This window comes from Equus quagga, chromosome 5 (assembly GCF_021613505.1).
Source record: "Equus quagga isolate Etosha38 chromosome 5, UCLA_HA_Equagga_1.0, whole genome shotgun sequence".
NCBI lineage: Eukaryota > Metazoa > Chordata > Mammalia > Perissodactyla > Equidae > Equus > Equus quagga.
In genome coordinates, this window is record NC_060271.1 from 7,291,769 (window position 1) to 7,314,760 (window position 22,992).

The window sequence follows — 22,992 nt, forward strand, 5'->3', positions numbered from 1 at the left end:
GAATACAACAAATATGAATGGTGACCCCTAGAGTTGTGCATTGCAGCAGCCCTCTTGGGAAGGTACAGCATGGTAGGTGATGGAACTGATCTGTATCTAAAAACCTGTGCATTTCCTACTATCCCATACTATGTCTTATCATGATATCTTATTTAAGGATATATAGCATACTTAACTAGAGTTAAACACTGAATTAAAACAAATAAATCAAACACATCCCAATATAGGTTTTCACAAGAATCTGGTAGGCTTATTAAAATTAATTTAATGGAATCCCGTAAGCAATAGTTACTTAACAACAAATCAAGGTGCTTGATATATTCTTAAACCATTACTTAATAGTAAAAAAAAGGATAAAACAAATATAAGGTCCCAACTATTTACTTTGGGCTTCCCCAAAACAGATAAACGAGGAGCTTTACAAAAACTGAAAGAACAACAAAAAAACCTGAAAAGACTAACCACAAAAATTAAGACCATGAATCAATTTTCTGCAGACATTTCTTGAATTATCCCAAAATTTTAAGGTGAATTTACCCAGAAAATGCTTCTACAGTTATCTTGGCAATACATAACCTTAGTAAAAAGTACATATTTAGTAACTACTTCATATCTTAAAAAAACTATATAATTCATATTTATGCCAAGAACACTACAATTTACAAAAGTGTCATCCATACTCTTACCTATACCTACTCACTCTAAAGGCAGGAACATTTCTTTGGGTTGAGTCAGGGTCTTAATATGCTTTGTCCAGGAAAGGGGAAGGTATGAAAATATAAAACAGAAAAGAATATTGGCTCATTGCACACAAGAGAGGCAAGTCATTAAGAGTTGTTGTCACAGGATAAAAGGAAATATTGACTAGAGCTCCTCTAGGTGAGTAGTGAAAATGTGATCAAAAAGGAAAAAGAGGAATAAGTATATACATGCAAAAAAGCTTTATGGGTATTGCTAAAAACAGACATCTCTGAAAAGATAAAATCACCTCCATGAGAACTTTCAGAAATGAGATTCACAGAACTGCGGGAGTGGGGGAAACATTAAGATTTAAAACATCTCATGTGACTGATGAATTTCAGAGCAGTTGGTGACCCGTCCAAGGTCACATAGTTAATGCCAGAGTCTGGATTAGGACCCAAGCCTCCTGACTTCCACGTAAGTGCTCTTTTTCCATTCACTATACTACCTATCTCTTATGTCTCTAACCACTTCAAGTCCCCTCATTCTCTCTGCCCTACAACGTGCCCCCTGGGGACAGTCAGAGGAAGAGAATTCTGGATTATGTAGGCCATTTAGAGCTACTGACCTAACAGCAGATAAAACCTTATTTCAAATAATGACTGGCCTGAAATTCATTTGGGGGTGGGGAGTTGAGGGGACATACAAAAAGAAATTCTGTAGACAACAAAAAGTGAAGCACAAGAGGAAACATTATCCTCTGTTGTTGTTTTTATTATGTTACTTCATTTTGTAGTTAGGTCCATATATTATATAAAACATAAGAGGAAAAATGAACAAATTTATAAAATGAGGTTTCTGGATAAAAAAACACAAGACCTTTGCCTTCATGTCTATAGCTCTCTTGATATGTTGTTGGTCTTGTACTTTAGATATCAAATAAAGATATCTAGCTTGAAACAAAAGTTGACATGCTGCAAGGTTAAGCCATAGTTAGTTTGATGCTGGGCCAGAAAATGATAGATTTCCTAAACCTTATCCTTAAATATTGGCTATAACAAATGTTGATATAGCAAAATGCAAGCTTTTATCATCAGAGAGCAAGAAGGAAACTTGAATGAATGAATGCAACTTACCTCCAAGTCCTCTGAAAGGAGGTGAAAAAATAAATACTGTGTTTTATCGGTGTTCCCCCCAAAGCATTACTCTAAGCATGCACGAAGGATGCTGTGAGCAGCTACAATAGTAAGATCCAATCCAGAGGTAGGTTCAAGGCCAAGAGTAGGAGAGTGGTTGAAGAAATCCTCCTGGCGCCAGTACCATTTCATACAATGCCCATTTGTGCTGGGGGATGAGTCTACGGCCTATTTTTTTCTCATTCAAAAGGACATTCCCAATTTCAACCTTGCTGAAAAAGAGACATTTTTGCACCTGCTTTTGGAACAGGATAAAAGATAAGGCCAGCATAAAATTATTTAGCAAGCACATGCTAGCTATTCCAGTTTGAAATCTACCCAACTGTAAAATCAAGGGGGAAATAAAAAGTTGGAGATGGAGCTGTTGTTCAAGATGAGGGAACAAAGTCTTACAAAAAGAGAGATTAGGCACTCATTTAACCCTATATGGAGAACACCCTCCTCAGGCTAGGTGGAAGATGAGAAAGAGCCTTACTAAAGGATGACCAGGCCATCTGGAGACCAAAAGGAGAGGAAAAAGGGCATTTAGGAAGAAAGCTAGTAGAAGAAATTCTTCTGGGTCTGACTAGGTAAGTGAATCTAAGGCAACCGCATCAAAGATATGCTACCCATTATGCCAGCATGAAGCTGGTGGCAAAGTATCTCAAGACATTTCAAACCCAGAGAAATCTATGAAAAATGTTAACCAAGTAAATTAAAACCAAACCTACAAGCGTGAAATCTCCTTAGATTTGAAATCCAAGATACTGAATTTTCATTAATTCTGTGTATTACTAGAAGAAAATAAAAAGTAACAAATGTAAAGATTTGTTTTATTTCTACTGGGGGAAGGAGGAGGATAAATAGAATGTTTTCCAATTTGTTCTCCACTGTATACACACATACTCACACGCATACATACACATACACACACCAAAAATACCCCAACAAAAAACCAAGAATCAAAAACCAAAACACCCTCAAACTGCACCAATACTTCGTATTTTGACCAAAAGAACAGATCCTGGGAGGAAGTGCAAAATGCAAAATCAAATGACCGAAAAATGCTGAACAAACAGCATTATCAATATACAAAATATTTATATTACTGAACTAGTAACAGTTGATGTTCTCTGTGTCTGTAAAACTTTGGAACCACATAGCTGATTTGTTAAATCTAGTCCATGCCAGCTTCCAAAAACCAAGAAAAGATTTTAGTTAGCTTCATTCTTTGATGCCTCATCAAAATTTTCTACGAGATCTGGAAAAAAAAAGTAAATGAGTTAAAGATACAAAAAAAAGAAAAGAGGTAAATGAAACTCCTAACTTCTAATCCCAATGAAAAAAAATGTTGCTATAGGAATTAGCCTGAAAATACATAGGACAAGAGGCAGAAATGAATTGGTGGCATCTGACTAATAGGCTTCATTTATCTGCTTAAAACAGTAATCCTAAGGAAATGTTGTTCTTTTTTGTCTAAGCAAACTATTAAGGTGGACGACATTTTCATATATCAATCATAATTCCCAGAGAAATGTTATAACAATAACTATGCAAATTTATGATCACAGTGATTCCAATTTAATAAATGCAGGCAGCAGAGCTTTGTGTGATAATTTCCAATTCTGAGTTCTAAATGGGAAGACTTTTATTCTTTTTCATTAGATCGTATCCACTGTCCACACTGTTGTGAATCAATTTAAATTCATGAGCTTACCATCAACAAAAAACTGAAAGTTATTACGCAATGAATTAACTTAGATAAACAGGATGCTAAAATTTTAAAACTAAAGAAACGTCACTTACCTGGAACGTCATCATCTTCCTCATCAATGTCTTCTGGTTTTGGTGCTTTGCTATCCAACACTACAAAAAGTTTATTTTAAAATTAGTCATGGAGAACAAAGACCTTTACAGAACACTTATAATGTTTATCTTTTTTCCTATTTAAATCTTATATAGTTGTTCAGAAAAAGCTAAATATTGTTTAACCTAATGCCATATTTTTTACTTAATACTAAAATCAATAAAACTTTAACTTCACTAGATACACACTAAATATAGCTGGCAATTTTTTTTGGCTTTCACAATTTTTATTTGATCTTCTTACTTGGTCCTGTGATGTAGTTTTGGCAGGTAATATTATCATTTACTTTTAAATTTATTTAATTTTTATATAAGTAATATAGTCTTCTAGTTTAAAAATCATAAGTATAAAACATATGCAGTGAAAAATCTACTTTCACATCTGTCCTCTATCCACCCATTTCCTTCCCCACAGTAGGTAACCTATGCTATTAGTTCTTGTTTAACTTTCCAGACAATTTAATGCATAATCAAGTAAATACGAATACATATTTCCCCTCTTTTTAGACAAATGCTAACATCCCATGCACACTACTATGTCCCTACTTTTTTCTCTTAAAACAAAACTTAGAGGTATTTCCACATCTGTACACAATGAGCTTCCTCTTTCTTTTTGTCCATCCATAGTGTTCCATTGTATGGATGCACCATAATTTGTTTAACTAGTACACGGCAGGTGGGCATTTCGGTTGCTTCCAATATTTTGCTTTTGAAACCATACTGCACTGAATTTCCTTGTAATTTTGCACCTGTGCCAGTTTATCTATATTGTCCCTGTTTCACAGACGGGGCAGCCGAGGCTCCAGGTGATGAAATGATATGTCCAAGGTCAACAATGATCATCACAGCAAGTTCTGCAGCCCAGCTATGAGAGTCTCCCTCCACTATGACATGGAGCCTAGATTACAGTTCAGCAGCCAATGTTTCGTGCTGCAGCTGGCAAGTTCAATGGGTAGTAAAATTTATATGCAAAATGGAATAATTCAGATGAGTCTGAATAAAAAGACATTATAGTTAATTTATTTTCCAAATCAAAAATCAATATTCAAGATTTTTTCCATCTCTTTTGGTATAAGAAAATATCTAGCTATGTAGTATGAGCACTGAAATAATAGCCTCTTCGATTTTTAGGGGTAACAAGACACATTTGAAACCAGAACTATTTTGGAAATTAGAACTTATGGTTTCTGCATCTACTGTACAATCAACATTAAACAGAAATACAGTTCTGTGATAACACTATCCTCTTGTTGTCATTACTGACAACAAGAAGTGAATATCAAATTAACTGTTTATTAAATGTGGCCTGCAGATCCTGATACTTTCCTTTTAAGTAATTACCTCTCAAGTCTATATTACTACCAAAACATTTTGAATATTCTATATGCCACACTGCATAATTATTAGAGATACAAACTCAAAAATTTATGAAGCATACAAGTAATACTATAAAAAGTACAATTTACATATAGGCAAATCCTTCCAGTATAAAATGGGACACCTTTTAAATCACTGGGTTCTTTAATTAAGGTGGGGAGGGAAAGAGATAGTAAATTAAAATACCTACCTTGCCGAGGGAACTGTTCAGCTAATTTCCTAAGACTTGTTAAGCTGTCAGCACCAAGCTGACTTAATATTCCAGGAAGCATTTCTGTGATTGGTTTGGCTTCTGCATGACCAGTAATTGCAAAGGTGTTAGCAGAAAGGGAAGCCTGGACTTTGGGATTGTTGAAATGAATAACTGTCCCATCATCTTTAATCATGTTCACCTGTATGATCACGGAAGAAAAACTTCACACATTTGGTACAACTAAAACACTGTTTAAAGAATAATTTAACCAGTTATGTTTTTTTACTTGGTAGTTATGCAATCCCAAGGTAGTAATTATCTAAGCAGTGGATATGGGTGGAAAAAGACTTTGGCAACAAAGTAAAATGACATAGATGGCACAAATTACTAGGATGGTCAAGAAATAGTCATTTTATTATAGAATCTAGATTTTAAATTCAAAGATTTCTACTATGAGAAAGAAGTTCATGCCCACATTTTTTAAAAAATGAAATCATCAGCCAAGAATTGGCTTCTTAATGAAATTACCCGTTATCTTACTCAATTTACACTATCAAACTAAATCAGTACAGATACTATTTGGTGGATTAGCATCTTACTTAGGGGACAGGTTGTAAGTGGGTAACAGCGTATGGTAAAAATAACCACTGAAAATCCATAAAGAACACTCAGAAATTTAATCAATCAGGTGGTTCGCTCCTTTGAAGACTTAGTAAATTTATAAAAATTTCAACTTATTCTCATCATGTCATTCTTTGTAGAAGATTTTGTCAGTTCCTCTAATTCTTAAGTGTACCTTTTCAACAATCTGCAATAATCCTTGTAAATGTCAAAGAAGCTCTCCCACCCACTTGCCTGGTCACCTGAACATGCTTTATCAATTACTTGGAAAACTTTACAACCATCCTCATATTCTTTCTATAGCTTTCACCACTATGAATCAACTGTTTCAGATTTGATTTCATCCACTGCCTGGGACTTACTGAAAAGGAAAGCTGAACATGTGCTATTTAAAACGTTTATTTTTTTCTCTTGTGCACTTTCTTTCTGTGTTTTAGTAGAGTTGAATTTGCATAAGTTAAATGTGTCAATAATGTGATTCCACTATGTAATTGATTACACTGGGAAGTTACCTTGGTGGTAACATGCTTATTATATAAAAAGGTTAGGAGAGTTAACTCTTGGCTACTTTAGAAGCATTTCATGATCCATCCAAAAACTGCCCTTGTCACAATCAAGCAGAGATGCTGAGTGTTCTCCATGGTCAGTGGAAGTGGGCTTTTCTTCCTCAGAGGTGATCACCACCACTGACAGACAGCACCAGAAAGGAAGGGGAAGAAAGGGGCTTCTAAATTTCAGGCAAGACCTGGAACACAGAGAAAATAAAGGCAAATTCCCTGGAAAATTGTAACTAAACCCCACAATTTCCCAAATTTTCTCTGACAAAAATCACTATTTCAATTCTATACCCTTCCCCCTCTCAGTATTGTACTTAAGGTTCTATTATGTATGTTACATACAGTAAGCATTCAATCAAGCTGTTCTGAATAAATATCATGAGTTAAAAATAATTTATATTAACTTTAGAAAAAGATAGATTACGTAGTTCTGAAGGTAATTATAGTTTAGGTAGAAAAGTTTAATGTTAAAGTAGCTGAAAATCTGGGAGAGGAATGGCTTGAGAAGGAAGTGGCATAGTGAATACGAAATGAGATGCTGCTCTGGATCTATCCTAGAATCACATAATTTTAGTATGGGGAAAAAAATAAAAAAATGGTAGAGCTATATTTTCCAAATCACATAATTTAGTAAAGGATTTCTACAATATTTCCAGGCATGAGAAGAGTCTCAAATATTGAAATTGCAGACACTAAAGTCACAAGAGATTTGAAATCAGTATTGTTCCAAAAAAGTCAGCCCATATATTTGTTGAGCTTAGAGATCTTCTAGTTCAAATCTCTTGTTGAAGAAATAAACACTAAAGACAAGAGCTCTTGGTTAAGCAACATTTCCAAGGACAAACAGCTAGTTACATGTAAACCCAGAACTTGAATCTGCATTTCTAAACTTTCTGGTTTATTTTCCTTCCTACGATGTCATTCTCATTCTTAAAACATTTGTTTGCCTATAAAAATTCAATTCCCCACGGCCCCATGAAAGCTCGCCAAAGAATTATCTCAGAACATAAGCTAAATGCAGAATGCAAAAGAAAAACAGCAGATATATAGATAATAATAAAATAAATAAGAGGCTAACATGGGGCCAAAAAGAATAAACAAATTCATGAATTTTCCTTCTGTTCAAGCTTCTTTTCCAAAGACTAAATGTTAAAAGTCATATTTTACATCCTGATGCAGGTCTTTGTAGTTTGAAATATGTTGTTTGAGTCTAGTGTGAAAAGCAAGATGAATTCCATCTCAAACTGTGAAACAGAAATAAATTTATTAATGGTTGTTTTAAATGGGGTTGTATAAAAGATGCAGCTTCATGAATAGAAAAAGGTCCAGAAATGGGTGGAGAGCTAATTTTAGAATAGAGAGTATTTTATTCTTAGAATAGAGAGTATCTTATTCTCTATTCTCTAGAGAAGAATAACTTCTCTAGAGAGAAGTTACAAAAGCCAGAATATTTTATTTCTTTTTAACATTCCTTTCTCCCTACTGAGCAAATGACAGTTATATAAGGCTCCTAGACACAGCAATTAGAAACTATCAAAGGATGAATTGTTGGGCTCAACAAGATCAGTCAGACACCTCCATCACTCTTTTAGAGGCAAAAGAAGGGATAAGGAACTTGTTAAATTCATAAAGCAAATTGTATGCATTTCATATGGAGACGTGATTTTACTGCTGTTTGGTTTAAATAAGTCATGCCATCTAGATACAGTATAAGAACAAGGAGCAGACAAGTAAACAAAGACTATTAAACTAACTACTATACCAGCCCTCAGGTCCCTTTTTCACTCAATCAAACATCCTCTTTATGTCAAAATGTTTTTTCTACTTAACAGGTAGCTGAAGGTAAAGAACGCTACTTGAGCTATGGAGGACAAGGCATTTTTGAGACCCCAGTCCAAAATGCCAGATGCCACTGCTCTTATTTTTTGCTCTGACAATACTGACATGTCTTGTAGTTATCAGAAAATATTTTGTCCTCTCATGCCCAGTGCATTTACATACGCTGTTTTCACTTTTTAAACGAACCTTTTCCTGCTTCTCCACCTTGAAAATTCCCATGCATCTAAGACTTCGGTCAGATGCTTCTTTCTCTGTGAAAACTTAAGGTGGTTTATGCACCCCCTGCACTTCACGGGTATTGCAATTAAACAGAATTGTCTCATAGTATAATTGTGTTTGTAAGTCTCTGACCTTAGTAGACGGTGAACTCCTTGAGATGAGAGACCATGCCTTACTAGACATAGTATGCTCCCAAGTGTCCAACATATAACAGTCACTCAAATCTGCTGAATGAGCGGACACTTCCTACACACCTTATTCTAAAATCATAGATGCTGTTAGACCTCAATTCTCCAAATGCTAGATGAGGGGTCATCTCAAGGTTTAGAAATAGTACCAGTAGTGCCCCCAGTGAAGGTGCCCAGAACCTCCTGGGCTGTATCTTTGGCCTAACTTTTCCTATTGTTCTGAACTTCCAGAATCTGCCCAACTGCCCTACAGAATTCAAGGCCATTTTAAGTTATTCCTGGCAACTGCTGGGTGGCCCCCTTATGATGCTATCAAAACCTTAACCCCTGCCTTCAATGGCCTCTGAGTAGGGCATATATATTAATTGTAAATTTTATGCTCACTTTATTCCTACACAGCAGTAAGTTTTTACGGATATAGGAGGCTCACAAAATTATACTTGACTCCATAGCTCTTGTGGATAACTGCCCTCTCAGTTCAGAGAGGTTTCAATTCTTCTGCTATGTGACTTTTTTTTGTATGCAAGTCCCCAATAGGCCAGCTAGCTGTAGTTCTGAGAACTGACAGTTGTCTTAAAATCAAGTTTTACTGCCACTTCTTCCTGCATGTAGTGGCACTTAAATGTTTATCAGGAAACTCATTTTTCATTACCTTCCTTCTCTATCCTAATGGGGTGAAATAAAAGACATTTTAAGAATAAGGCACATCCAGGGTTTTGGAGGCTGTGTTGTCAGATTTTGAGGATTACAGGCTTTGCACACACCCCCTAAGTCAGTATCATTGACATTCAATCCTTCATAGCTCAACATCTGCTTATTTCTAAAGGCTAATATGAAGCACAACCTATTATTGTTGATCTGAGCTAAAGCTAACAGCTGTCATTAGACTATATGATATGCTGAGATCATTTTCTCTTATGCTCTGGTGGTAAGTCTGATGAGATGGATAATGTAAAATGGCATATACTTTCTGAAAAGCTATTTGGCAATATGGATGAAGAATTCTAAAAATGCTCATGCTCCTTCAGCCAGTAACTTCATTTCCAAGAATCTATCTGAAGGAAATCAGAGATGAAGATAAATATTTATGTATATAAAAGTCCAACATGTGATTCTTTTATGATCAAAGCATTATAATGTAAATAAACTAAAAAATGTTAAATTATGGGATATCCATATATTAGAACATATGTAGACATGTACACTGATAATTAAGAAGAGTTTTTTAATGATATGAAACAATTTTTATAATATAATGCTATTTGGGAAAAAAAGGGTTCCAAATTGTACATCTAGCTAGTCTCAGATGTGTCAAAAATATATGTATAGAAAGATGGGAAAGAAATATAAGACTAACAGTAGTTATTTCTGGTAGTGGGACTATGATTGAATGTTAATAGCTTCTTCATATTTTCTGTATATCCCTAATTTTCCACAGTAACAATATATTTTTATATTGAGGGGGGAAAAAGGTTGTTTTAAACAAAAGATGTTCATGAACAGATGAATGGATAAAATGTGGCATTATCCATACAATGGAATATTAGTCAGCTATCAAAGGAGTGAACTTCTGATACATGCTAAAACATAGATGAACCTTGAAAACATTATGCTAAGTGAAGTAAGCCAGACATGAAAGGACGAATATTGAAAGATTCCACTTACATGAAATATTTACAACAAGCAAATCCACAGACACAGAAAGTAGGTTAGAGGTTATGAGGGGCTGGGTGAGAGGGGAACAGGGAGTTATTGCTTAATGGGTATAGAGTTTCCATTTGGGATGATGAAAAATTTTGGAAATAGTTAATGGTGATGGTTGTACAACATTGTGAATATAATTAATGCCACTGAATAGTACACTTAAAAATGGTTAAAATGGCAAATTCTACGTTATATATATATTACTACAATAAAACAACAGTAAAACACAAAACAAAAAGCCAGAACAGCAGAATCTTAAAAGATAAAGTAAGGCTGCAGTGGAATGATAAGGTGAATGGGTGCTTCCCTTTCACCCTCCTGTACTGAGCTGTCCACCCATCAGCACCCAAGGTTCTAGCTGGAGGAGGAAGAACTGTGACAAGGGTCAATCAACAACTTTTGGTCTTCCTTCTGTACAAGTGGTTCCGGAAAAATAAGAACCAGGAAGAGAAAAATACAAACAGTAAAACTTGTGTGTACAATTACAAAATTTACATTCTCAGCCCTAAGCTTTCTCCTGAGCTCTAGCTTCCTATGACTAACTTCTTACAGAACAATCAGTATCTCTTAAACTTAATGGCCCAAAACAAACTTATCATGGGAGTCAATACCTTGTTAGACTCTTATAATCTACTGAAAACAGATTACTTGGTTAATAAGTAACCATTATACCCCACAATATGAAGTTGTAATGATAAATGTATTATAGCGACTTAAGCTAAGGGCAGTGGAAGTACAGAGAAAGGGTTGATTGATTATGCCTGGAAAGATTGGGAAGTTTTTATGGAGGCAGAATTATACCCTAGTTAAGATAAAAGCTATCCTTTGACTATAATAGTAAGACTGAAGCAGGTAGGCCATCTGAAAAGAGATTCAGATTTCTGGTGACATTTCTTACCAAATAAATCTGATAAAATCAATTATCTTTGAGAAATGGAATAGATCTTATTGTTGATAGATTCATGTTATCAAGGGAAGAAAGGTGACAGCACGGTCACTATATTCAACTAGATTACCAAATAAGAAGCCCAACCAAGTATCTTCAAATGTCAGAGAACATAAAACATTTTCAGAAATTTAGTTCTGGATTACATTCTGGGACTTTGCCTATGAATTCGTTCCTACAACCTGGCTATTTACTTGGCTTCTGTATAAAACAGTCTCTGACACTCCCTTGCCCTTGACTTTTTGACAGCTTTCGATTTCTCTGTCTTTGGTAACACATAAAAGAAATCTATATATGGTAATAATTTATTACACGAAATCAACAACAAACTAATGAATACATCAAAGACCAGAGAAGCTTGTCTTAATCCAAATAGTCCTTTAGTTTTTAAAGTTTCTGAAGAGGACATAAATTAAGCTTTGGGAGGGGAAAAAAAATAACCAATACTGACAGCCTAGAGAGTAAACTTGGCAAAAAGGCATTCAGTGAGTTTTTGAAACCCACCACTGATCTTCCTCTGCTCTCTACCCACAAACTGAGTACCTTCTACTTGTTTGATGTTTTGAAGGTCTAAGGACAGAAAACAAAGTAATATTATTTTGGTTTTACAACAATGGCAACAATGGCTTCTCTTTTCAAAAGTTTTCATCTGCTTTTCTTAAACTGCCAAAAAACGCAAAGACAGTATATTCCTCAGAATTCAGCACTTTGAAACAAGCTTAAAACATACAAAATTAAAAATAACAAAATTTTAATTGTTTCTTCTATTCTAAGACACATATGTTTTTACATATCCTAGTGTTTCTGAAAACTGTATATATGTTTTCATGTATACATTTAATGCAGTAATATCTTTTTTCCCTCTAAGAAGCTGTTTTTAAACCATGTGTGTCATCATTCTTTAAAAAGAAACGTTGAAAAAAACTCTACCTTAAATATAGTAATACAAAACATAATGCTTGAGGCAAGCCGGACTATATATAGTTTACTGGATATTTCTATACAAAATTATTTTAGATCTGAAAAGTGTTATATACAGTACAAATACCTTGGTTCTCAAAAATATCAATTTTAGAAAGAGGGAAAGAAGGAAAAAAGTAAAACTCCCCATCTTAGGTTCAAATATTCAGAAATTTTACAGCTGTTACCTTGCATTTTAATTATCTTTATGCATATTTTCTCTGTACAACTAGACTATGAGAGTCGAAAGATATCACACACACCCACTCACACACAGGGTGGGGGGCACAATGAGAGTGTGTGCGTGCCTATTACGTACTACAATTTTCTATGCAATATTTTACAGCTATGATTCCTCAAAAAGTTGGAATTGCCTTGGCAATACCAACAAAAAGGAATTCACAATACAATGTAATAAATGCTACAATAAAAGTAAATACAGAGCATTATGGAGGTACATAGGAAAGGCACCTGACCCTTCTTTGCACAAATGTGTATATGTGCTATCAGGAATGCTGCTGAGAGGAAATAACACCTGTATTAAGACCTGAAAAGGGAGAAACAACGACCTTGTAAATACTGTTGGGGATTTCTTTTATCTATAATGGCATAAACAATGAATTCCGCATGGTGGGTGCTCAATAATACAAGATATAAGGCAGGTACTTTCTCCTTCTTTGGTAGGGGTTTCGGGGGATGGAGAGGAAGGAGGGGCAGGAGGAGAGAAAAGGCCAAGAATGGATATAAGAAAGTATAACTGAAAAGACCAAAACAGGATAAATTAATGAATAGAATGAACTCTGGTTTTGACACACCTTAGTTCAAATCTAGAATCCAGCACTTACTAGCTAGGTGGTCTTGGGCAGGTGCCTAACTCTCTAAGTCTCAGCTTTCTCATCTATAACCAACAACAACCAACTCAAAGGGATATTGTGAAATGGAAATGGCATAATACATATTTAGTTATTTGTCTAGTTGTCTAATTAGTTTCCCTACTACCCTATAAGCTGCAAAGGACAGAGATTATGAATAATATCTTATGTACTACTGTCTAGCCAGTCCTTGGCAAAATGCTGGGCACACAGCAGATGTTCACTAAGTGTTGACTGTCATCAAATACTTTATCATCACAATTTCAACTACAAAAATACCATGCTCTCAGCACAGCATCATAACAAGTTTGACTGTATTCTGAAGAGATCAAAGACTGCTGACTGGTTTCTTATTTCACTATAAAACATTTATAAAATTAATGCTACCTCACCACTAAAAGTTTTATTAATTATAAGAACCATAAAGTCTTCCAAATCTGAACAAAACCCAACAATTAGAAAAACATCCCCTTGGAGATATCACATAGTTAAATCTATACTTCAAGGAGGTGTAAATACAATCTTTTCCTCTCTATCAAGAAGTGTTTTCAACCAAGGGTGATTTTGCCCTCCAGGGGATATGTGACAATGTCTAGAGATATTTTTGGTTGTCATAACTGGGTAAGGGGGTGCTACTGGCCTCTAGTGTGTAGAGGCCAGAGATGCTGCTAAACATCCTACAATGCACAGGACAGTTGCCACAATAAAGAATTATCTGGTTCAAAATGTCAATAGTACTGTGGGGCGGTGGGGGAGTCAGAGAGTAGAAAGGTAGGCAAAGAGATAAGATTGCCTAAACACTTATAAGCAGATTAGGTTTAACATTATCAGAGTTCATGTCTACTACTGCAACTTAACTTTTTTACCAAGCTTTGGATTTTTTAAGAGAGGCTTAGATTTGTTTTTTCTGAAATATACCCCAGATAAAGAGAACAATATCTCTAAAAATTATTTTAGGTCGATGAAAATATATGAAAGCTTTCAGTAGCTCAGGGAAAAAAATGCATATAAAATGCTTAATTTCAATACTTGCAAATGAAGTTCTAATCTTTATCAGAGTAAGAATGCATTGCCACATCAAGCTGAAGATAAAAAAGATACATGTGGCTTACATTTTCTACTATTTTATCAATATACTGCTATATTGAAAGTACAGGGGCTGGCCCTGTGGCCAAGTGGTTAAGTTTGCATACTCCGCTCTGCAGCCCCGGGTTTCACAGGTTTGGATCCCAGGCACGGACATGGCACTGCTCATCAGGCCATGCTGAGGTGGTGTCCCACATAACACAGCCAGAAGGACCTAACAACTAGAATATAGAACTATGTCCTGGAGGTGCTTTGAGGAGAAGGAAGAGAAAAAAAAAGAAAGTACAAAGCCAATGTGAATCATGTATTAATATTCACTCATATCTGCATGGGGGAAGAAACATGTGGCACTTTGCCATTTCACTGCCTTTTCTTTGGTATTCTGCTATTTCTTTATTAGTGATCCTCACCTGCACATTATTTCTGATCTATGGTTTACAGCACATGAGCATTAATTATCTATTAGAAATTGTGAGGCAGTACCACACATAATAATGATATAATTAAATCTAACTCACGGCAGTGAAAATTTAAACATTTGTTACTAGCAGAAATGGAGGGGCCAGCCTGGTGGCACAGCAGTTAAGTTCGCGCGTTCTGCTTCTCGGTGGCCTGGGGTTCGCCGGTTCAAATCCTGGGTGAGTACATGGCGCTGCTTGGCATGCCATGCTGTGGTAGGCATCCCACTTATAAAAAGTAGAGGAAGATGCGCACAGAAATTAGCTCAGGGACGGGCTTCCTCAGCAAAAAAGAGGAGGACTGGCAGTAGTTAGCTCAGGGCTAATTTCCCTCAAAAAAAAAAAAAAAAAAAAAGGAAATGGAATCACCAGCTAGAAGCGGATCTTAGATGGTAACAGATCACAAACAGTTGATGCTATTATAATTTTTCTTGACTATCTTTTGAAATAATATCATTCTTTGGCTTCACATTTGAGAAAAGTAGTATAATCAAAATATAATAAAATGATTAAAAAATTTTAACCAATAATTTTTGCAAGAGGTCTAATAAGAAATCCAATCCATGTAAAGCTATTGCTAAAGCTTGTTGGGTAAGGTAATAATTAGAGACTTTGTAGAGAAGAAAGGTGCTCTTACGGGGGAAAAAAGTCCACCTTATTTGAAGAAATTGTGGGGTTTCTTTATTTCTCTATTTTTAGGAAAAATATCTTATTTTACATTAAAACTCAAAAGCAGCTCCATAATTTTGTCATATATGCAAATACTTTGAGTCTGAAAGTAGGATGAATTCCTTCACTACTAAAATCATTTTTTTTGACAATCACTCAATTTTATACAATGAGCAAATTCAACAGCTATAGTCCTTCAGACATCTGAATGCCAATATCAGATTCTTTTAAACTGATATTTTACACTTGAAAAGTATGGATAATTATTTGTGAATATGCTATTTGTCCACATAATTTAACAATTTACAAAGTGATCATACCTCTTCAATACCAGCTATATTATTCACAGCCAGTTTCTTTAGAGAACTCTGAAGTTTTTTGTCATCAGCTGTAGCTGTTCTATGTACCACCTTCTTCTTTCTGCGAGCTGTACCCTGAAAAGAAACCAAACAGAAGTGTTAGCATGCCTTGCATCTGGCAACTACAATCACATGTCTTCCTATCCACAATACTCTAGCTAAAATCCACATAAGAAATTGCTGACTTAACAGTAATGATTAATAAGACTGCTCAGAGTTGTGACTAACCTAGCTTTTTGAAGGTCAGTTACAGCCAGTTTTTATTCTTTCCAATAACCAGCCTTTATCATTTCAACACGTTATGTTTTAAAAGTTTTCTAACAAAAATAATTTATAACTTTAAGACAATTTAGTGTGCTTTATAACAACTTTCAAGCATTATGAAGAAAGCTTTCTTATAGCCCCTGACAATAAAGTTAAGTCTAAAGATATTCTGCAACTTTGGAGATTATGAGATAATTAAAAATCAAATGTCTACTATGTGAGTGTTCCAGAGTCCCAGATGAAAAATGAAAAAGATCAAGTTCTTACTTGTGGATCAAATACTTAGAGTGGAGGGGAAAAGGCAGTAAATATATAAACAAATTAGATAATTTCAAACATGATAAGGGTATTAAGAAAAAAAACCCAACAACACAGTGATAAGAGTATTGGGTGGGGTCAAGCATTACTTTATTTGTATATTCAGGGAAGGCCCCTCTGAAGAGGTGACATATCCTGAAACCCATTGGAAGATCTAGGGAAAGAGAGACCCAAGCAGAATGAAACAAGAGTGAACCTATTGTTTCTAAAATGAGAAAGCAGGCCAATATGACTAGAGCAGAGTGAACATCAGGAAAGGAGGAGGAAAATGAAATCAGAAAGACAGGCAAGGGCCAAATCATGTAGCCTAGAACGCCACAGGCAGGAGTTGGATGTTATTCCAATTGCAATAGGAAGCCATTGGAAGGTTTTAAGCATGGAAATGACTTGATCTGATTTATGATTTTAAAAGATGACTGAGGTTGCTGTGGAAAATGAACTATAATGAGATCAATCAGAAAGCTACTATCGCAGTCCTGATGAGAGATGGGAGTTGTGGCAGTGAAAATGATGAAAGCTCAGACTATCAGAAGAACCAACAGGATTTGGGGATGGACTGGATATGGGATATGAGTGAAAAAGCGATCTAGAATGATGCTTGGATTTTGGCCTGAGAAAAGAGGTTGAAAATTATACTATTTACTGAGAAAGGAAAAAGCTCATTTCTAAATGGATACTTTGAAACTCTAAAGATATTTTTCCACTGAAAAACTATTTAAAATAATGGATTAAATTCCCGGGCCAATTTACAAAAATGTAACTTAAAGGAGAGGTGAAACACTACCAAAAGCAGCGCAAGTCTTGAGAGCTAAATCTTGCTGAGACCTCGCAGGAGTAAGGGGAAATAACTGGAGATTTCAAACTCTGGGTAGCTCCTGCAGTAGTACTCAGGGAATCAACATTATAGAAGGTAGGCAGTGGCTTCAGTCTCAGCAACTCTGGTGGGAGTGGAAGAGAGCTCTTTGAGTTGCAGTAGAGATTGTGATGAAATCCAGTTGCTGAAGGATGGACTATTTACATAGATGGTCATTTCTTTGTAAAGTTTTCCTCACTCAGGGATAGCTCAATTGCTTGCTGGATACCTCAATGCAAATGATCCTCAGGCACCTCAAATTCAACACGTCTAAAAGCTTATCAGTCCACCAAATTATTCTTCCTATATTTCCTAAGTGTTGTTGCTAGTAGTACCACCATACACCCAGTCTCTAAAACCAGAAATTTGGGGGTCATCTTATACTCTTTTCTCCCCTTCATCCCCCATATTCCATCAGTCATTAAGTCATGTCAATTCCAACCCCTCTTGATTGTTCTCCTCTCTGCTAAACTTCTATTTCATTCCATTTTCCACATTGCCAGAAGTTACCTTTCAAAAATGACTGTTATTTCTGTCTTAAAATCCTTTAAAAGTTGCTCCCTGCCTATAGGATAAAATCCTAAGCTCCTTAGTATGGCATACAAGACTATGATCTAGCCCCAAATTACCTGGTTGTTTCAATTCCTACCATTCTTTATCCATTATATACTCTAAACTCTAGCTATACCAAATGGAAGAAAGCCATTCCATTAAGCATCGTATTATCTCAGCATCCTCTGTGCCTCTGCATGTGTGAGAATAAAATTCCTTTTCACCCTACCCACTCAACCTCTCACTTGTCTGCCCTCACTATTTAGTGATAAATTCTTGTTTATTCTTCAAATCACAACTCAGTGATGACTTCCTTGTCTCTCCTAGGCAAGAGCACCTTGTACCTCATTTTAACATTTACTGTTCTGTAGTGTAATTGCAAGCATGTCTCTTCCAAGCTGAGCTGTGTCGAGAGCAAGAAACCTTGACTTGTTTATCTCCTATGTGCTTGACACACAGTAGGTGCTCAATAAACTAGTTACATGAATGAATGTGTCAATGACCTGGTTTAAAACATTTAATAGTGCTGTGCTGCATCAAGCTCCTCCAGGTATATCCTATGGTTCTTCACTATCCCTAGTTTTTGCATTGGTACATTACATTACACTTGATGCTACAATGTGACTATTTTGGTTACATGAATGTGTTAATATGACTCCAGAGTCATATAATTGAATCACTTTGAAAGGAGAAAGTACTAATCACTTCTCCTCTTCTTCCTCTCCTGTCCCCATCCCCAGGAGCTGTGGTTATCCTCAAAGTAAACGACACAGTGGGGCTGCTACATAGTGTCTTACCTACCCCCTCCCCATGTCTGAGGTAAGTACTGTTCTTGCTTTTTCTTTTGCGAAGACTGTATTGGGCAGAGATGAGGACAGAATATTCTCCTTGAGCCTAAGGCCAGAGCTGAAGGGAACCAAAAATTCTGGCGCTCAGAACTAGCTCTTCCATAGTTTTCAACGTACATGGAATAAGAAAGCTTAGGTTCATATTCACTAACATAGAAGAATAGGTAGGAATTTGAGAGGAAAACCTAGCAATGAAAACAATGTACAAACAGCTTGAGTTAAACCTCCAGTTAAACTACTTGTAAACCTAACTGTAGCAGTAGGTGTATCCAGTCAAGAGAAGGTAACCTCAACACCTGGGAAGCCTTACAGGTGAGTCTAACACCATCATAGCTATCATTAAGTATCTACTCTGTGCCAGGCACCACATTAGGTGTTTTATAAATATTACTCTAATCTTTAGAAGCATCTTATGTAGGATTATTTCTATTTTGAAGATGCAAAAATGGAAGCTTAACAAGGTTAGGTAACTTGTTCATGTCACATAACTGCAAGATGTTAAGAGGATTCAAACAAAGGTGGCTATTTCCATTGCACCATCTGAGAGAAAAGTCTTCTAGTTACCTATTTTACATCTAGACAAGTTATTTTCAAATTGGAATGTGGTTTGATCTTGATTATTGAAAGGATTTTAGATTTTCAACAACCACAAATCCAAAATAATAATGATGCTATCTGGTAATAATACATTCTCCTATCAGTTTTTCTTATGCCACACTCACCTTGCCCCCTATCCGGACCTGAGCCTGAAGTTTGGCTAACTTTTCTTGATTCATGCTGTTGGTAAATCTAGGGGGGGAAAAATAGATTTGTTAAAGTCACTGTTTTACCAAATAAAATAACTGTTTATGCAACAGTACCTTTTGGTTCACTGAGCTTGCATTATGCATCACCACTACGATCATATTAATATTGTCTATATTCTTAATAAATATTAATAACTTGTTCTAGTTTCATAAACCAGACATTAAAAGAACCAAAATTAATAATACCATGAAGAAGTTGAATATACAAACAGAAAATAGAATGGGATTCAAAGTTACCTATTTGAATTTCCCTCCTGAAAAGCATGATTCAGTACTTTGGCATTCAGTGAAACCTAACCAATTATAAAATCTCCTAGGCAAGCCAGTTTTTTCCCTCAAAGATTTTTACAGCAGAGAGCTGTTATCAAATATTATTAGCACATCCTTCAAGCAGACTTTTTTCTCCCAAATCACATTCTGTATTTCTTGCAAACCATAAATGAAAGACAAAAAAAAAAAAAAATCTGGACAAAGAAGAAATTCAACAATAGGCTGTCCACCTGTCAAGATATGAGGTAGTCACATCCTCTATTCAAGGTCATATGGTATGTTAATAATAGGGAAAGAGAACCAGATGTTCAGACATTCGGCGCTTCTGCAGCACCTTCCAGAGAGTTCATTCAATACATGCATTGATAAAGTATGTCATACTTGTCAAGATATTCTCACATACAGGGTAAAATGCCTCACGGCACAATTTGAGAAAACCATATCTCTGCTACATTAATACTACATGTTTTGGGGAGGAGGAGGAGAGGAGCTTTTTAAGACAATCTTGATTTTGAAAAGTCTAAGAACATTATAAAATCATGAATTTTAGTCTGGTCAGTAATATTCCTACTAAGGAAAAGATGTTCTGAAGTTTATAATGGGTCATAACATTCCACACCACATAAACAAATAAAAGCCATTGTTAAAAGTCTGGTCTTACTTGTTCTGTGGATCAACATATCATTACTGAGATGCAACAGAGGGAACTTTTTGGCCAATTCTCTAACCTCTTTATAATCATCACTCAGATGAAAAAAGATACTGTTTTCTTCATTTGAGATATGAAAGGGAATGAAATATTATATAAGTATTAACCACTATGTATTCTGACACTGTACTTAGGCACTCTAAGTGCCTGTATATATCTCTAAGGCACTGTATATATCTCTGCTTTTTTCCAAATAACATTTAGAATTTGATTCCTCAATCTTTGCTCAGCACTGTATCACCATGCTTAAGCAGCTAAAAACACTCTTTTATAGGAGGAAGTGTGATTAGAGTACAAAACCAGAAGGCTCGGGTGCGTGCCAATCTCAACTCGCCATAGACAAATTTGTTGATGCAAATCCCAATCTCTATATTCAATATCCCACAGAAAAGGACCACTATTCACTTTTCTCAAAGGAATGTGAACATGAAGGTGCAGTGAATTAACAAAGAGCCTAAGGAATTTTTTACAAAAAAGGAGCTAAGTGAAAATATTAGAACTAGACACAGGGTAAACCTTTTGGGACTCTTCTGCATTTTTGAAGTAACCACCACAAGAGAAGAGATGGATGAGAAGATTCAGAAGTAAAGATAAAGAGTCCTGACTTGTTTGAGACAAAGAACAAAATTAACTCTTTATATTAATGTGTAGATGAAAGAACATATTCCATTCCAGATATTCAGGACAAACAGAAACCTTGTTCCCAAAGAGTATCTCAGAGAAAAAGCATCTTAGGGAGGTTGGAAGCTCAAGCCGGTAGAGGAAGAAGGGTGTTCCTTTGTCTACTAACAGTGAGGGTGTGTGGAATTGAAGTAGGAAACAGGATTGGACTTAGTCTATGTGAGACAAGATGTCAAGCTCAGAATGTGGACTAGAACTCAAAAGATCACCTGGTTTAATTCCCTATTCCTCAATCAACCTTTACTTTATTGTACCCATTATTCTTATCTCGTATGTGAGGCCATCTCAAATACCTGCAAGGAGCAGCAGGGTGTAAGTTATAAATAAATAAAACAGTTCACCTCCCTCCCAATTTAACAGATTTGGAAATGAAGGCCCATAAGGGAGAAGTCACTTCTTAGGCCTAAAAGGGAGAAATACTTCGTAAAGCCGTATGATTAGTGAGTTCTTCCTTAGGGATCCTAGGATCTTTTAGCCATTTCCTCGAGGACTCAAGAAAGGGTGTTAATAATGTTATCATCAATATTTATTGAGTGCCTACGCTCTAAGCATTATGGTAAGCACTTTCATATATATCATATTTACACAGAGATGAAATAATCTCAACCTTTAGTCCCCGAGTTTTTACTATGTGGGGTTTCTCTAAGAGAGGCACAGGCTTTGGAATCAGAAGGTTCAAGGTTCTACCACTTAGGGCTTCGGAAAGATACTTTCTCTGAAATTGTGTTCCTTCTGTATTAGAAAAGTAAGGGTTAACGGGTAAATTATCAAGCACAGGGTATGGCTCACAGTAGATACTAAATAACTGGTAACTATTGTTACCACTCCGGAGGGGACAGCTATGGTACATATAGTGAAAGAACGTGGGAACGGAAGTTGAAACCGCCATTCACTCGCTGTGCAACACCGTGCCTGGCGGACAATCCTCAATTTCCTGACAGCCTACTACGCATCAGGCAGTGTGGTGGGGCTATAAAGAAGGGCAAGGCAACGAATCTCTCAGAGAGAGAGGCAGACTTGTAAACAAATACTGCCATTACGAGGTGAAGAGCGCTGCACTGGAATTCGGTCCCAAGCGCTTGGGGGCCGACGGGGCTGCTAACCTCAGTTTCCCTATCTGTAGAGTGGGAGGATCAAATGAGATGACCACAGATCGGCTGTAGAAAGCGCAAAGCTCACAGCACTGCTGCTGTGAAAAATGAGGAGTAACAGGACAGAGGCAGAGGACCACCCGCCTCCTAGGACTGGATCTGGGCGGCAACACCGCGGACTCGCTCGCCTGCACAGGGGGCGGTGGTGCTGGGACCTTCCCTCAGGTGCCGACCCCCAGCTGCGCCGCCGGTAACCGACAGGCCAAGCCAGCCGCCTCCGCCCCCACTCGGCGCGCCACGGCGGAAGTGGCAGCCCAAGCGGTTGGCGGGTGTCGGAAGAAGAGGGCGGGGGGAGACCGTGCGCAGCGGCCTATGGCCGTGGAGTGGCGGGACCGCCGGGGGTCTCACCTGAAGCAGGGAGGGTCCTCCAACACCAGCACGCGGCAAGAGCAAGATGGCTGCCTCAGTCGAGACAGAGAAAGACGACGGCTGCCGCGGCGGCGGGAGCGGGGCCCACGTGACACAGCCGGCCCCGCCTCTCTCTCGCCAGGGCAGCCTATCCGGGGAACGCAGATACGAACTACAAATCCCAGCCTGCTCTGTGCCTCCCAGTAGAAAGGCGGCAGGTGCAAGTGGCCACGCTGCATTCTGGAGCTTGCAGTCTCCTGAACGTTTCATTGTGTCTGGTCCTACAATTTATAGGGAGCCTAATCAAAGCGAGGTGTGTATTTTTGTTTGGGTGTGTATTTTGTTGGATGTCTTTCACTAAGCCTTAAGTACGCACTGTCGGACTCAACTAGTGTGGACTCTAGTCTTCACACAGGAGAAGA

The 22,992-nt window shown here is 36.8% G+C and overlaps 1 protein-coding gene across 2 annotated transcripts; it reads right to left on the bottom strand.

The window, feature by feature from the left end:
• Nucleotides 1–245: 245 nt before the first annotated feature.
• Nucleotides 246–22,667, bottom strand: BTF3L4 (basic transcription factor 3 like 4). Of its 2 annotated transcripts, XM_046663335.1 has the most exons (6): nt 22,571–22,667; nt 19,328–19,394; nt 15,732–15,845; nt 5,290–5,491; nt 3,663–3,722; nt 246–3,117 (listed from the first exon to the last, which is right to left on the bottom strand). In XM_046663335.1, exons 2-6 carry the CDS (start codon nt 19,379–19,381, stop codon nt 3,071–3,073), a joined length of 477 nt encoding a protein of 158 aa, XP_046519291.1. In that variant the 5' UTR covers nt 19,382–19,394; nt 22,571–22,667; the 3' UTR covers nt 246–3,070. The 2 variants fall into 2 exon arrangements, with proteins under 2 accessions (XP_046519291.1, XP_046519292.1); XM_046663336.1 differs by lacking the exon at nt 19,328–19,394 and having other exon boundaries at nt 22,571–22,666.
• Between the last annotated feature and the right edge of the window lie 325 nt (nt 22,668–22,992).

Excerpts from the sequence above, each read along its gene's own strand:
- BTF3L4 (XM_046663335.1), bottom strand. The coding sequence starts at position 19,381 with ATGAATCAAGAAAAGTTAGCCAAACTTCAGGCTCAGGTCCGGATAGGG. Across the intron at positions 5,492-15,731 it reads ATATAGCTGGTATTGAAGAG|GTGAACATGATTAAAGATGA; the intron begins GTATGATCACTT and ends GTGATCATACAG. Across the intron at positions 3,118-3,662 it reads GGAAGATGATGACGTTCCAG|ATCTCGTAGAAAATTTTGAT; the intron begins GTAAGTGACGTT and ends TTTTTTTTCCAG.